This window comes from Lepidochelys kempii, chromosome 19 (genome assembly GCF_965140285.1).
Source record: "Lepidochelys kempii isolate rLepKem1 chromosome 19, rLepKem1.hap1, whole genome shotgun sequence".
Taxonomy (NCBI): domain Eukaryota; kingdom Metazoa; phylum Chordata; order Testudines; family Cheloniidae; genus Lepidochelys; species Lepidochelys kempii.
This window is the reverse complement of record NC_136398.1, coordinates 7104931-7118803: the sequence shown is the minus strand read 5'-3', so window position 1 is coordinate 7118803 and position 13873 is coordinate 7104931. Positions and strand designations below refer to the sequence as shown.

Below are 13873 nucleotides of genomic sequence, written 5' to 3'. Positions count from 1 at the left end.
CGCCCGCTGCGAGGCCACGCCCCCCATCGATATGCTCTGGGCTTGACTTCTCCGCCCTGTCCGTGCGGCGGAAGCGCTGTCTGGGGCGGTTGAGTCGCGGCCCGGCGCCGCGCGACGCTGATGTAACCCGGAGCCGGCGGCTGGAGACGGGCCGCGGGGGCGCCTCGCCGGGGAGCAGCGGGTCGGGTCACGGTAAGAAGGGAAGGGGGGGGGGAGGGGTTACACCCAGGACCCACAACCCCTCTCTCACCTCCGGGCCCGAGGCCCCTGCCTGGCTGCGGGGGGGGGGGTCTCCCGCTTCCCGCGCGTAGCGGCCTGTGGGGCCGGCTCTGCCCCGCTTCTGTGGGGGGAGTAGCGGGGGACAGGCGGGCGGGCGGGGGGGGGGTAGGAGCACCCCGCACAGCGTTGACATGGTGAGAACAAAAGTGATCCAGGAGCCCCAGGGCGTGAAGGGAAGAAATCCCCCCCACACACACACACACACCCCCCCCCGGCAGCCCGGGTGACAAACACCAGGCCTCGGCATCACTCTCCCCGGCGCGGGTCGGGGGTGCTGAGCATCTGGCGGGACGATTCGCGCTGCTGGCCGGCGGAGGATCCGTGGAGCTGGCCTGCTTCGGGAGGCTGGAAAGGGAGCGGGGCTCTGGGTCCAAAACGGCCCCCGCGGCTTCCGCGTCCCTGATAACGCCGGAGGGGAAGGGCCTGGCACGCTTCGGGATCGGTGTCCTTACAGGTAAAGGCCCACGCTGGGATATGAGACCACCGAACAGCCCGAGGGAGCCCATATCTGTAATGTGGGGGGAGGGCGGGGAAAGCTGCGTGATCATGGGGGACTTTCCGTCTGAGTGACCCGTGGGGAGGTCTCGCGCTACCAGAATTAAAGCATGGTTGGAATTTCTAAACCCTGTATGTGACAGTTTCATAACTCAAAAAGTGTTGCAGCCAACAGCAGAGGAATTCTTTGTCAGATCTTGCTTTACCGGGTGTAGTAGGAAGAGAGCCCTGAGACATGCGCCCTTGTATCAAAGGCCTGGTATAAGGCAGGACCTGCTCGCAGAATCTGGCAAGAACAGGGCTGGTATCGCGGAAATGCACATTCCGAACAAGTGCTAGTCACAGAGTACTCACACAAACACGTCCCGATATCAAGGATGGTATAAAAACATTAACAGGATAACAGGAACACACCGACCCCTCCTAAAAGATAAGGTCAGGATGACAGTACGTAACCTGTTTATACGTAACCCAGGGTATAAAGATGTATCTCAGAGGGAGTATCTTTGGCCAGCCAAGGGGGGAATGGATAGTCCTGCCACTAACTGAGCTGTGTCCATTGTCACGGGCACTCATATCTTAGTATCCTCGTAGAGTCTGCCAGGTGCTGTTACTGTGCTTTGTCAACAGTAAACCTGGCCTGGCGCCTTCGTAAACATTAACGGGTCTTGTGGTCATTGGGGGGTTGGTTCGAGGTCTGCTGTGCCGGCTGTCTGCGCAGAGTTGGGGCAGCACACAGAAAGAACACACACGCAGCCAGACATCTGACTACACCAGATAAAGTTGTGAACAGATTTAGTTCTGATCACAGAACTAAAAAGTAATGGTAGCTTAAGTAGAAGCAGTCTTGACTTGATCACATTTATAATGTGCAAGTAGAATAAAATCCAGACCAGTAATATATATACACTTGGTACTTTAATAGGACCAATATCACAAAGCTGAAAACAATTATGAGCCAAATCAACTGTAAGGAAGAATTTAATCAGAAAAAAGTGAACAATAATTGGGAATCATTTAAGAACACCTTACTAGATGTCCAAAAATCCATAATCTAGGAAGAAGGCCATGGTGGGTTAAAAAACAAAAACCTGGTTTAGAGGAGAAGTAAAGGCAGGTGTAAAAAAGATTAGAAGAAAGGGGAAGTTGATAGTAATGAATATAAATCAGAAGTTAGGAACTGTAGAAAATTGATTAGGAAAGTAAAGGGACACAAGGAGAAATCTATGACTAGCCGAGTTAAGGACAATAAGGAGGAGTTTTTAAAATATATTAGGAACAAAAATAATCCTGACAATGGTATTGGTCCATTACTGGATGGATATGGTAGAATTATCCATAAGAATGCAGAAAAGGCAAAAATGTTCAATAAATATTCCTGTTCTGTATTTGGAGAGAAAAACAGATGCTTATACTCTCATCATCTGGTGATGTTAACACTCTTTGCATTCCATTAGTTTCTGTGGAGGATAGACACTTTTAAATCTGCATGTCCAGATATCTTGCATCCAAGAGCTTCCTGAGGCTCTCCCTGGACTGTTCATGTTGATTTTTAATAAGTCGTGGGGCATTGGGGAAGTTCCAGAAGACTGGAAGAAATCTAATGTTGTGCCAGTTTTTAAAAAGGGTAAATAGGATGACCTGGGTAATTGTAGGTTTGTCAGCCTGACCTAGATCCTGAGCAAGGTAATGGAGTGACTGTGACTGACACATTACTCCCCTTTAATTCTTTATTAAGTGAGTCACGTAATTAATGTAAATCAATGATGGGTTTATGGAAAATAGAGCCTGTCAAAGTAACTTGATATCTTTTTTTTTTTTTTAACCAGATTAGATGTTTGGTTGACAAAGGTAATAGTGTTGACATAGGATACTTAGACTTCTGTAAGGTGTTTGACTTGGCACCGTACGATATTTTGAATTTAAAAAACTAGAATGATATAAAGTTAGCGTGGCACACATTAAGTGGAATAAAAACTGTCTGACTGATAGGTTTCAAAGTGTAATTATAAATGGGGAATCATCATCAAGGGGGTGTGTTTCCAGTAGGGTTCCTCGGGGATTGGTTCTTGGCCTTATGCTATTTGACATTTTTATCAATGAGACGACACACAAATTGGGGGAGCGGTAAATAATGAAGAGAGCAGGTCACTGATTCAGATCAATCTGGATCACTTGGTAAACTGGACACAAGCAAACAATGTGCGTTTTAATACAGCTGAATGTAAACATATATATCTAAGAACAAAGAATGTAGGCCACGTTCCAGGATGGGAAACTCTATCCACCAAATCTCTTTCAGAGTCACTGCTTCCTGGGATAATCAGCTGGACATGAGCTCCCAGCGTGAAGCTGTGGCCAAAAGAGCTGATGCAATCCTGGGATGCATAAACAGGGGAATCTCAAGTAGGAGTGGAGAGGTTATTTTGCCTCTGTATTTGGCACTGGTGCGACTGCTGCTGGAATCCTGTGCCCAGGTCAGGTGTCCGCAATTCAGGAAGGATGTTGATAAATTGGAGAAGTTTCAGAAAAGAGCCACAAGAATGATTAAAGGATTAGAAAACCTGCCTTATAGTGATAGACTCAAGGAGCTCCATCTACTTAGCTTAACAAAGAGAAGGTTAAGGGAAGACTTGATCACAGTCTGTAATTATCTACATGGGGAACAAATGTTTAATAATGGGCTCTTCAGTCTAGTAGAGAAAGGTATAACATGATCCAATGGCTAGAGGTTGAAGCTAGACAAATCCAGACTGGAAATAGGGTGTAAATTGTTAAGTGAGAGTAATTAACCATTGGATCAATTCACCCACTGTCTTGATGGATTCTCCATCACTGACAAATTTTTAAATCAAGATTGGGTGTTTTTCTAAAAGCTCTGCTCTAGGTATGATTTTGGGGAAGTTCTGTGGCCTGTACAGTACACGGGGTCAGACTGGATGATTTTGGAATCTATGGTTTCAAACCAGTGGCTGGGGAGTGAAAGGCTCTGTGTCCCACTACCCAGCCCTACCTGCCCCCAGTCTGTGAGTGGTCGGGGGAGAGATGCCGCCCTGCCAGAGTCATAGGGTGGTTATAGATATTTAACAGAGTCTGAACTGCCCCAGGGCGCGTGCCTTGCCCATGCCCTCTATTGAGCTGTGCCAAGAGACCAGCAAGGGGGTGAATCCCACACAGCTTCCCCTCCCCCTACACAAGGCCAGCAGGGTGCGTGCCTTGGCTGAGTGGGCTTCTAAGCCTAATACAGCCCCTCCCTGTGTGCAGGGGCAGTGGGGTCTGTGCCCTGGTTGAGTTGGAAACCACACCAGGAGTCCTCCCTCTGTGACTATCAGGAGGGTTTCCCCTCCCTCCCTTTCCTCTTGTGACATGTCTTCTGTTTAATCACAGTTTGTAAAGGCTTGACTGGTCAAAGGCTGACGCGATGGGGGACGAGCTGACCGCAAGGGAGAAATGCCACCTGATCACCCGGAACCTACAGGTACCTCTGGGATGGGGGCCTTCTCTGCACGGTTACTGAGACGAGAAATACAAAGGGATACTTGCTTCGCTCTACTTATCTAATTATTACTACTTGTGTTGCGGTAGCGCCCCGGACCCCACTGCACCAGGGGCTGTACAGACCCAGAACACAAAGCCAGTCCCTGCCCCGGAAGGCTCCCGATCCAAGAGGTGTCCTGAGGATTGGGGTGCCCCTAGTGCACCCTTCCCTAGACCATTGTGGGGTTTCTATTGTAACCACACTTCTGGGCTTGGTTCCTGCCTCTGCTATACTGTGACCTTGGGAAGCCCCTTAACCTTTGTGCCTCCATTTCCCCAGCCACAGTATAGGGGGAATACTGAGTTGCCTTACGGAGGTTTTTCTTTAGCTCTTGGCTCTTCCATAATGCTCATCAAGTGCCTCACAGTTACTAATGGATTTATCAACTTAGCAGCTCAGTGAGGTCAATAAAGATCATTGTCCCTATTCTGAAGATGGGAAACTGAGGCACAGATAAACTAAACAACTGACCCAAGGATAGAGAGAGCCAGGTATAAAACCTAGATCCCTTGATCCAGAGTTCTAACCGGACAGCTATCCTTCCTCTCCTGGAGTTACGAGCCCAGTGTATCGCGTTCCTTCTCCCATGGCTGTCGTGGTCTCTGCTGGGTCTGTTGTGCTGTGTAACATGCAGCCTCTGGTTTCCTTGCAGGAGGTTCTCGGGGAGGATAAGCTGATGACCATCCTGAAAGAGCGTGATCTGAAGGTATACTGGGGGACAGCCACAACAGGAAAGCCTCACGTAGCCTACTTCGTACCGATGTCCAAGATTGCAGACTTCCTGAAGGCTGGATGTGAGGTACCTGCTCTAACCTAGATGCTGAGACCTTGGGGAGGCCGAAGGCGGAGAAGGGGGGCTTCAGACCCAAAGAGGTCAGGAGCAGGGGATACCTTCAGCTCCAGGCTGAGTGACGGAAAGGAACCTGTAACGCCTCTTATCTATGTGACACCCAGTGTGACGTGCCCAACTCCCCACCCCCCCAACCCCATTCTGTGCCAGGTGACGATCCTGTTCGCTGACCTCCACGCGTACCTAGACAACATGAAGGCGCCGTGGGAGCTGCTGGAGCTGCGCACACAATACTATGAGACCATGATCAAGGCCGTGCTGGAGAGCATCGGTGTGCCTCTCGACAAGCTGAAATTCATCCGGGGCACCGACTACCAGCTCAGCAAGTGAGTTTGCGGGAGCCTGCTCCTCTCTCAGGGAGTGTTCCTGACCATATATTGCCTGGGGGTGGGATTTGACGGCTACTACGAGGGAGAGGGGACAAGTGGCATGGAAGGAGTGAGCTTTGTGGAGCTGACAAGCTCCACAAAGGAACCCGGGGGTGGAAGAGACAAGTGGGATATTGAGCCAGTTGGGGAATCTGTCTGTTCTGAGCCAGTGTCATTCAGGAAAGGAAGGCGGGTCGGGGGTAAGATATCCACACGCCTGATTTCTCTGCGCTCCAGCCAGTGTCCTCCTTTGCGTGTGGTGGCTATAGAAGAGGAAGGTTTGAAGCTTCCATTTGGCTGGCTTCAGCAGCAGTATCGACCTGTTCTTTCCCTCCAGGGACTACACGTTGGACGTCTACAGGCTCTCTTCTCTAGTCACCCAGCACGATGCCAAGAAAGCTGGAGCAGAGGTGGTGAAGCAAGTAGAGCATCCCTTGCTGAGTGGTCTGCTCTACCCAGGACTGCAGGTACCTTTGGGGAGGGTGGCAGCCACCTGGATGGAATGCATCCCCTTCCCCATGAAGGCTGCAATGCATGCGCCAGGCTAATCACAGTCCCCCTCCCCCTACTGCTGAGTAGGGCAGATTTACTTTCTCACTAATCAGCATGAGTATCTGATGTGCAGCCCAAATCTCGAGGACATCACCTGGTGTCGGGGCAGTGCACGGATATAGTGGAGGTTTGGTTGGTTGTTTTTACAGGTGTTTGTACCAGTTGCACAATATCCCTATGTAGCCAGAATGGGTGTGGGATTCCGCTTTCATGTGAAGCTGGGATTCCTAGCCCTGACAGCTCGGTAGATTTCTAGGGTGTGAACCCTGAAAGTGTGATGTCAGCTGGGGTGTGGGAGTCCACGTGCTGCAGCGTAACGCTTGTGGGTGTGTTCTCCCCACAGGCCCTGGACGAGGAGTACTTGAAGGTTGATGCTCAGTTTGGAGGAGTGGATCAGAGGAAGATTTTCACCTTTGCAGAAAAGGTTAGAACTGGGGAGTGTTTTGAACTTCCAGAAATGTAAGAGGCTCCCCCAGGCGGCTGGTTCCAGGTCTCTGCGTTTGAACTCTGCCTGCAGCTGGATGGCCCGCGTGGTCTTATGCACAGTATCTGTGAGGTCACCCAGACCTCTCTTCAGGTTCCTGCTGCTGCCCATCGGTGCACAGTGGCTGCTGATGTAGCTGTTTACAGGGATTCGCTGCCAGGTCAATGTTTGATGCTGGGACCCTGCCTCATGCAGGGGTGACAGTGACACAGCTTTTCCTTCCCCTCTCAGCACCTGATGGTGGCTGTCGCTTGCTGCCCCCAGCAGGTTGCCCACTGCTGTGTGCTGGGAGTGGGTCTGGGCTGACTGGAGAATGGAGCCTCCTCCAAGCAGAGGGAATTGGGATTCAGCAACGTGTTTTGATCCCAGCTTTCTGCACTGGGGGAAGTCTTGAGCCCGGATGCTAGGGGGGAAGAATGCACTGGGGAGTGATGGTGAAAGCTGCTCCTCAGATGGGAGGATGCTTAAATACTTTTAATTCCTTTTCTTCACTTAGTACCTGCCTTCCTTGGGCTATGCCAAGCGCCTCCATTTGATGAACCCAATGGTTCCGGGGCTGACAGGCACCAAGATGAGCTCTTCGGAAGAGGTAGGTTGATGAACCGCATGTCTATGCAGCAATCCCGCAGGGCGAGGCGTTTAACCCTTTGGGGCTGGTAGGCTAAGTCCTGGAACTCCACTGGCTGAGAAAGGAGCCCTCCTCTCTGCTTACTGTTGGTGGTGGCTTGAGACAGGTGGTGCCAACTCCAGCACACCCTGCCTCTCCTAGGGCGGAGGTAGGGAAAGATGCTGAGAGCCCCAGAACAGAGACAGCTGACCTCGGAGTTTCATTGCAGGTAGCTTGGCTGTGGAGCACTGAACCCTACAACTGGGCTAAAGTAAAACTCCTCTGTGTCCAGAGTGATACTCAATTAGTGCAGGATTCCAAGTGGCTGCACTGCCTGCTTCTGGTTTCAGCTCACAGGTCTCCTCTTCTCCTCCCACGTCCTAGGAATCGAAGATCGACCTTCTGGATCAGAAGGAGGACGTGAAGAAGAAACTGAAGAAGGCATTTTGTGAGCCAGGAAACGTGGAGAACAACGGCATTCTGTCCTTCATCAAGCACGTCCTCTTCCCACTCAAGTCAGGTGACTGTCTCCATGCCCCAGAGAGGTTGGGGTGCAGTCTTTCAACAGGAGCCCTTGCTGGGCGACGTTTGCTTAAATGTAGGCAAGAGGCATGAAAGCGAGCACGTGTTTCTCTGCATCCTAATGCAAGGCACCCCCTCATGTGCTCCAAAACCTGGCGCTGCCTCCCCCTCTCCCAGAGCCAGAAAGGAGACACCAGCCGCTCACAGCAATGACATGACCTTTTCTGGTCCCTGCTGCAATACCCCTCATCAGTTGTTGAGGGGGGGGCATTGGGGGTTATTAGAGTTGCCAGTGGGGACAGTGCCTCAGGGATTTGCCTTCATATTGGTTAATCTGACCCTCTAAACCCTCCTTGTGTCACAGAGTTTGTGATATTGAGAGACACAAAATGGGGAGGAAACAAAACCTACACGACTTATGAAGAGCTGGAAAAGGACTTTGCGACTGAGGTAACTCGGGGCAGGGGGGTCGCTATCCACCTCCCTCATGCCCACACTGCTGTATGCTTGGAAAAAACCCTGGAGCATGCAGAGAGGCCCGTGTTGTTTCCTCTGCCACAGGCTTTGAGTAGTGGGACAAATGTTGATCTCTTGCACCACATGTAAGTCTGTAGGCTCGCCTGGGGCATCAGGAAGGGCAGATTCTGGCCCGGTGAGTGTGGTGGTGCAGGCACCATGATGGTGTGAGGCAGAGACGCCCAGGAGCAGCTAGACAATCAGTGGCTGGTGCAGTACCCGCTCTCTGTAGGTCTAGTCGTTAATGATCTTCCATTTCTGGCAGTGCCTTTCATCTCTAAGCACCCTACAAATTGAGCAGTACACAGATCACTCACGGGGAAATGCAGCCATCTCTGGGTGGGAAAACAGCTGTTCAACAGTGCAGAGCAACGCTGCCCAACAGTTTAGGATAACAAGTGGAGAAGAATCTGTTTCCCATTTAAGCCTCAGGGAAGTTTGAGGGACATGAAATGCCATTATCAAAGCTGGAATTTGACCAGCGCGATGGGGTAATGTCCCTGCTCTTTGCTGGCAGGGGAGGTGAAAATACCATGAGATCTCTAATTACAATGGTGAAGACTTCGGTTTTACATTTCCAGTGCCACAGCGCCTCCTAGCACCACAAAGGAGCGTTGGGTGCAGCACTGACTCACAGGAGAGCATGGCTGAGTCACCAGCCCCACATCCTGCAGCTTCCAGCTATTCCTCTGGGGGGCGGGTCTCCCATCCAGCTAGCGACCCAGCCCTGACCTTCTTAGGACGTGATCCTATTAACTCTCCCAGCATAAGTCACTGTGGCTGCCCCACCTTACAGCTTTCAGTGAGGTACTTGTCTAAATGGGCACAGCCATGCGAAACTGCTCCACCCTTCCAGCCCACTTCTCCCCATGCCCTGGAGAAAGTCTCCTCCACAAATCTCCTCCTTTTCTTTATTCACGTGGCAGGTCGTGCACCCGGGGGACCTGAAGAGCTCGGTGGAAGTGGCCCTGAACAAGCTGCTTGACCCCATCAGAGAGAAGTTCAACACCCCAGACCTGAAGAAATTGACTAGGGCAGCGTATCCTGACCCATCCAAAGCCAGTAAGTGCATGCCATGAGTTCCCATGGGAGGGGAAGGCCTGGGCTGGGGAGATGAGTCCTACAGGTGGGGCTAAGAGCAAACAGAAGAAATTCTGGAACTTGAATTCCACCAGCAATGACCATGGGTGGCTCAGAGTCTGGGTGATACTGGCTTTGACCTTGCTGTCTGATGCAGCTCTTCTTCCTGCCTCTCCTTAGCCAGCATCTGACTTGGATTGTCCCCAGCAGGGCTGATGAAAGAATGGCCTATGGGCCATGTGCCTACCCCAGAAACTACAGATCCCAGCATGCAGTGTTCCATTTCTATTGGAGCTGCAGTCAAGCTGGAACAGTGCATGATGGGACCTGTGGTCCCCACAGGCTGTATTAGAGATGTGGGTGGCTGCAGTCTGCTTGATTTATATATGAATTGGGTGCTGCTGGCAAACCAGAGACAGTGACCCTTGTCTGGACAGAATTCAGGTTCTCCTGGTCCCTGCACCCCTTCCACAAATGCACCTTCACTCGTGGCTGGGTACAACTCTTCTCAGGGCAGGCTGGTTTCACTCTTTTGCACATGCAGAGGCTTCAGTGAAAAACTCCACCAAGAATTCAAACCCTGAGGACGTGATCCCGTCCCGGCTGGACATCCGTGTTGGCAAAGTGATCAGTGTGGAAAAGGTACCAATGCTTTAGCAAGGATCCTGTGATGGGAGAACAGGCATGACAAAGAAAGGGGGGCAGACAGTGGTTTTCAAGGAAAGTAAATCCTTCCAAGCTAGGCAGAAAGTGTTAACACTCTCCATATGCTTAGCTCTAGGTTTGCTCTGCAGGAGCTGCACCTTGGAGCAGTTCTTCCCTCGGGTTTCTGAAAGCTCTGTGCCTGGGAATTCCCCATACAGGAGGCACTGGGCTTGGGAAGCAATGAGATTAGTAACTGAGCCCTGACCCCAAAATACCATCTCTTTGCTGCTTGGTACCAGAATAGGGTCCTTCCCAGACTGATATGGGGGCAGTGGTTTGGTAACATATTAGATGACAGTTTTTCTCCACAGAGCTGTTTAATTATCAAGGCTTAATGAGCTCACCAGGTGCTGGGAAATGGACCTTACCTTTCATTAGTGGTGGTCACTCTCTGGAGCGCAGCTGAGCAAGGCGGGTGGGGATCTAGAAATGATCACCTGCTGTGTCTAAACTGGCGGAGTGTTTGAGCAGAGATGGTGTTGCAGGGGAGACCTGCCACCAAATGGCACACTTTCCCTGAAACAGCTCTGTACTGTTAACACAGCAAGGTTGACCTATGGAACTCACTTCTGCAAGACTTTGAGGCGAATAACTTAGTTTAAACAAAAAGATCAGATGCTTTAACGAATGAAAACATCACTGCAGTCACACAGCACGGGACTAACTAAAGCAAATTACCAAGGCCAGTGATCATGATGCTTCAGTGCCTCGGGTGATCAGCTGCTGGGGTCAGGAAGAAATTCCCTGCTCCCTGAAACTCTTCATTAGCGGAATAGTATTGTAGAGAGGGGACATATCCCCAAAGGCAGCCAGCATCAGCCCCTGTTAAGGTCCTGGACTAGATGAGCCAGACAGTGGTTACATTCTCCTGTTCATCTCATTTGATGGCAAGCAGCTATCAAGGAAATTGCCCCATGGGAAATTCTCCCTCTTGGCACTGTCAGTTGCCTCCTCCTAGCCTGAGATGAGGAGGGAGGCAGCCAGTGAGGAGCAATGGGGACAAGGATTTGGATCATCCAGAAGTGGAGGCTGCTCTGGGGTCTTGTTTCCTCATGGAGTGACTCAAGCACTCACTTGGAGGGCGTATGTAAACCACATGGGCGCCTTCCTGCTTGTGTGTGCTCTCAGCCCCCCTTCCTGAGGGATGACCGCTCCCGGCTTCTCAGCTGTACCTGCATTGGCATTTGCATTGGCAGCACCCTGATGCCGACAGCCTTTACCTGGAGAAGATTGATGTGGGCGAGCCTGAGCCACGGACAGTGATCAGCGGCCTGGTGCAGTTGGTGCCGAAGGAGCAGCTGCAGGACAGGATGGTGGTGCTGCTGTGCAACCTGAAGCCCCAGAAGATGAGGGGAGTGGAGTCCCAGGGCATGCTGCTGTGTGCTTCCAGGTGAGGGCGTGCAGGGGGTAGGGATAGCAGGGGTGACGAGGCTGAATTTCAGTTTGTTTTCCATATAGGGCAGGAGGGGAGAATACAGCGTAGTCCCCCACAACATCCAGGCTGCCTGTTGACCCCTGGTTCTTTGCTGTCCTATCTCGGGGGAGGATTAGGACGGGCCCCTTCTTTGAGGTCCTAGCTGGTCACTCCCTCCCCCTTTCCCCGTGTGTTTCTCCGCAGCGTGGGGGAGCCCCATCGGGTGGAGCCCCTGGACCCGCCAGCGGGCTCCTGCCCAGGAGAGCGTGTCTACGTGGAAGGCTACGACAGCGGGCAGCCTGACGACGAGCTCAAACCCAAGAAGAGAGTCTTCGAGAAGTTGCAAGTAAGGGGGGGAAGAGAGTCGTCTTGCTCACAATGGGGCTGTTGGGGACGGGGCCCATCTCTGCAGTCAGAGCCCTATCTGCTCTGGCAGCTGAGCTCTCTAGTCACCCAGGCAGCCTACGCCAGTCCTGTCACAGCTTCATGGGAGGCTCTCAAAGCGCTTTACGGCCCCTGCATGAGACAGGGATGTCGTCCCTCTTTCCAGGTGAGGAGACTGAGGCACACTGCATGAAAGTGACTCACATGAGGTCCCACAGAGGGCAGAGCAGAGCCTAGAACAGGAGTCTCGAGTCCTGTGCTCTATCCCCCCTGCCTGGGGAGTAGACGAATACAGCTGGCACTATGCTGTCTAATCCTTGCTAGCCAGGCATCTGCCAGCTGTCAATTGACTGGCAGTGAGGCTGGGGTAGGCCAAGAAGGCAGCTATTGGCAGAGACCTGTTTAGACCCAGTCCATCTCAGGGGGTCTTGTTACCTAGCAGCTGGCAGGCTGTCGCCACTACAAAGGGGACATAAGGGCAGTGGTCAGAGAGGGCAAGTGGGAGTCAGGACTCCTGGGTTCTCTTTTCTGCTCTGCCACTTACTTGCTGCACGGCTTTGGGCAAGGCACATTCCTGCTCCATGCCTCGGTTTCCCCAATGTAAAATGAGGAGCGGGGTATCTTGTAGGGAGGTTAGGAGGCTACGCTCATTGCTTGGAAAGCACTTGGGGATCATCTGGTGAAAACAGTGACAGAGCGGAGTTACAGCAGGGGCTGCCTGTGCTGCCATTTTGCTTCACTATTGGTGCCTACAGTGAGGGTTACGGGCCCCCTTTGCCCTTAATGTGAGTTACATGGCGGCATTCCCTGTTAGACCTTTAGCTGGCATGCCCTCCTTGGGCCTGGCAGGAGCAGGGTGCCTGTCCCCAGGGATTTGAGAGGTGGTGAGGGCCCCAAACAGGGATTCCCAGCTGCATGTGCGATTGGCTAGCCAGTCCGACATATCACCCCCCTGCCTCTTCCCAGGCTGACTTCCGGATCTCTGAGGACTGTGTCGCCCAGTGGAAGCAGAAGAATTTCATGACTAAGCTGGGGAACATCTCGTGTAAAACACTGAAGGGCGGAAACATCAGTTAACAAGTGCCAGCCCGTCCCTCTTGTCCTCTCCTCACCTGTTGTCATCCACTGCTCCATTTTGGGTTCTCTTCCCCCAACTTCCACCACAATCGCTGCAGGGCCACGCTCCCCCCACTGCAGCATGCCTCTAAGTGAGGGAGCTTCGGCCCAAAGCACCTGGGGCTCAGAGGCTGAATGTGCGAAATGCAGTAGATGGTTCACACCTTGTAACTGAACTTAGGTAGGTTCAGTGGAGAACTTGCCTCCAGAAGCAGCCTGTTTCCCTTTGAGCTGCCATGGACCTGTTCCCACCCAGCTGATCTCTGGAGAAGGCCAAGCATGACTCAGGGGGACCATGTAGCTCCTGAGCCCCCAGCAGGAGCTAGGGCTGCAGCCAGTTGTCTGTTTCCCCTGTGAGTCCTCCTACGTGCGGCTCTCCTGACGTGCCTGAAACAGGGGTAACGCTGTGATTGTGTAAAAGCACGGGCTGTCATCTGACTTTCTGGGGGTGGATTCCAGCGGCTTTGAAGGTTGCACTGGCAGCCTGACCGGCAGCTGCTGCTGTTGGAAAGCTCTGGTAATTTTGGGAAGAATGGTCATTCAAACCTGTGTAGTTTGTAACAGGGGAAGAGGGACTGCGTGGCATCCTGTGTAATGACCGTCATCCTGCAGCTGCCTCAGCCCCACATGCGCTTGGTGCAGGGCTTGAACTGCGAAGACGATGGGGCTGGGCCTGTGGAGGGCATGCAGGGCTCTCTAGATGCTCACGGCTGCTCTAACAGGCAGCAGGGCTGCTCTGGCAAGCCTGTCCCTGGGCTTGCAGAACAGGGTTTTGGCACTCAGCCCATGGGGCTGCAGGTGGGGGTCCTCTCCCTTTAGTGTTGAATCTGAAATCATCCATCAATTGTTAAAAACCCCAATAAAGTGTGAAACTGACTGAGGCGTGTGTGGTGGGGGATGGGACTGTCTTGCTGGAGCCAACAGCCGGATCTTAGAACGTGCGGGCAGGATTAACTGCGCTGA

General features: G+C 52.3%; 1 protein-coding gene across 1 annotated transcript; it reads left to right on the top strand.

Annotated features, from left to right (window-relative positions):
- The first annotated feature begins 66 nt into the window (after positions 1 to 66).
- YARS1 (tyrosyl-tRNA synthetase 1) lies at positions 67 to 13786 on the top strand. Its single transcript, XM_073317752.2, has 14 exons — positions 67 to 192; positions 4162 to 4252; positions 4965 to 5111; positions 5313 to 5488; positions 5868 to 5997; positions 6426 to 6506; positions 7063 to 7155; positions 7558 to 7693; positions 8060 to 8145; positions 9138 to 9273; positions 9836 to 9933; positions 11193 to 11386; positions 11615 to 11756; positions 12761 to 13786. Exons 2-14 carry the CDS (start codon positions 4196 to 4198, stop codon positions 12869 to 12871), a joined length of 1587 nt encoding a protein of 528 aa, XP_073173853.1. The 5' UTR covers positions 67 to 192; positions 4162 to 4195; the 3' UTR covers positions 12872 to 13786.
- Positions 13787 to 13873: the final 87 nt, after the last annotated feature.

Bases quoted from the DNA above. Each gene is read 5' to 3' on its own strand.
- YARS1 (XM_073317752.2), top strand. From the start codon at position 4,196: ATGGGGGACGAGCTGACCGCAAGGGAGAAATGCCACCTGATCACCCGG. The intron at 6,507-7,062 runs GTTAGAACTGGG...TTCTTCACTTAG, and splicing joins TTTTCACCTTTGCAGAAAAG to TACCTGCCTTCCTTGGGCTA. The intron at 8,146-9,137 runs GTAACTCGGGGC...TTCACGTGGCAG, and splicing joins AAAAGGACTTTGCGACTGAG to GTCGTGCACCCGGGGGACCT.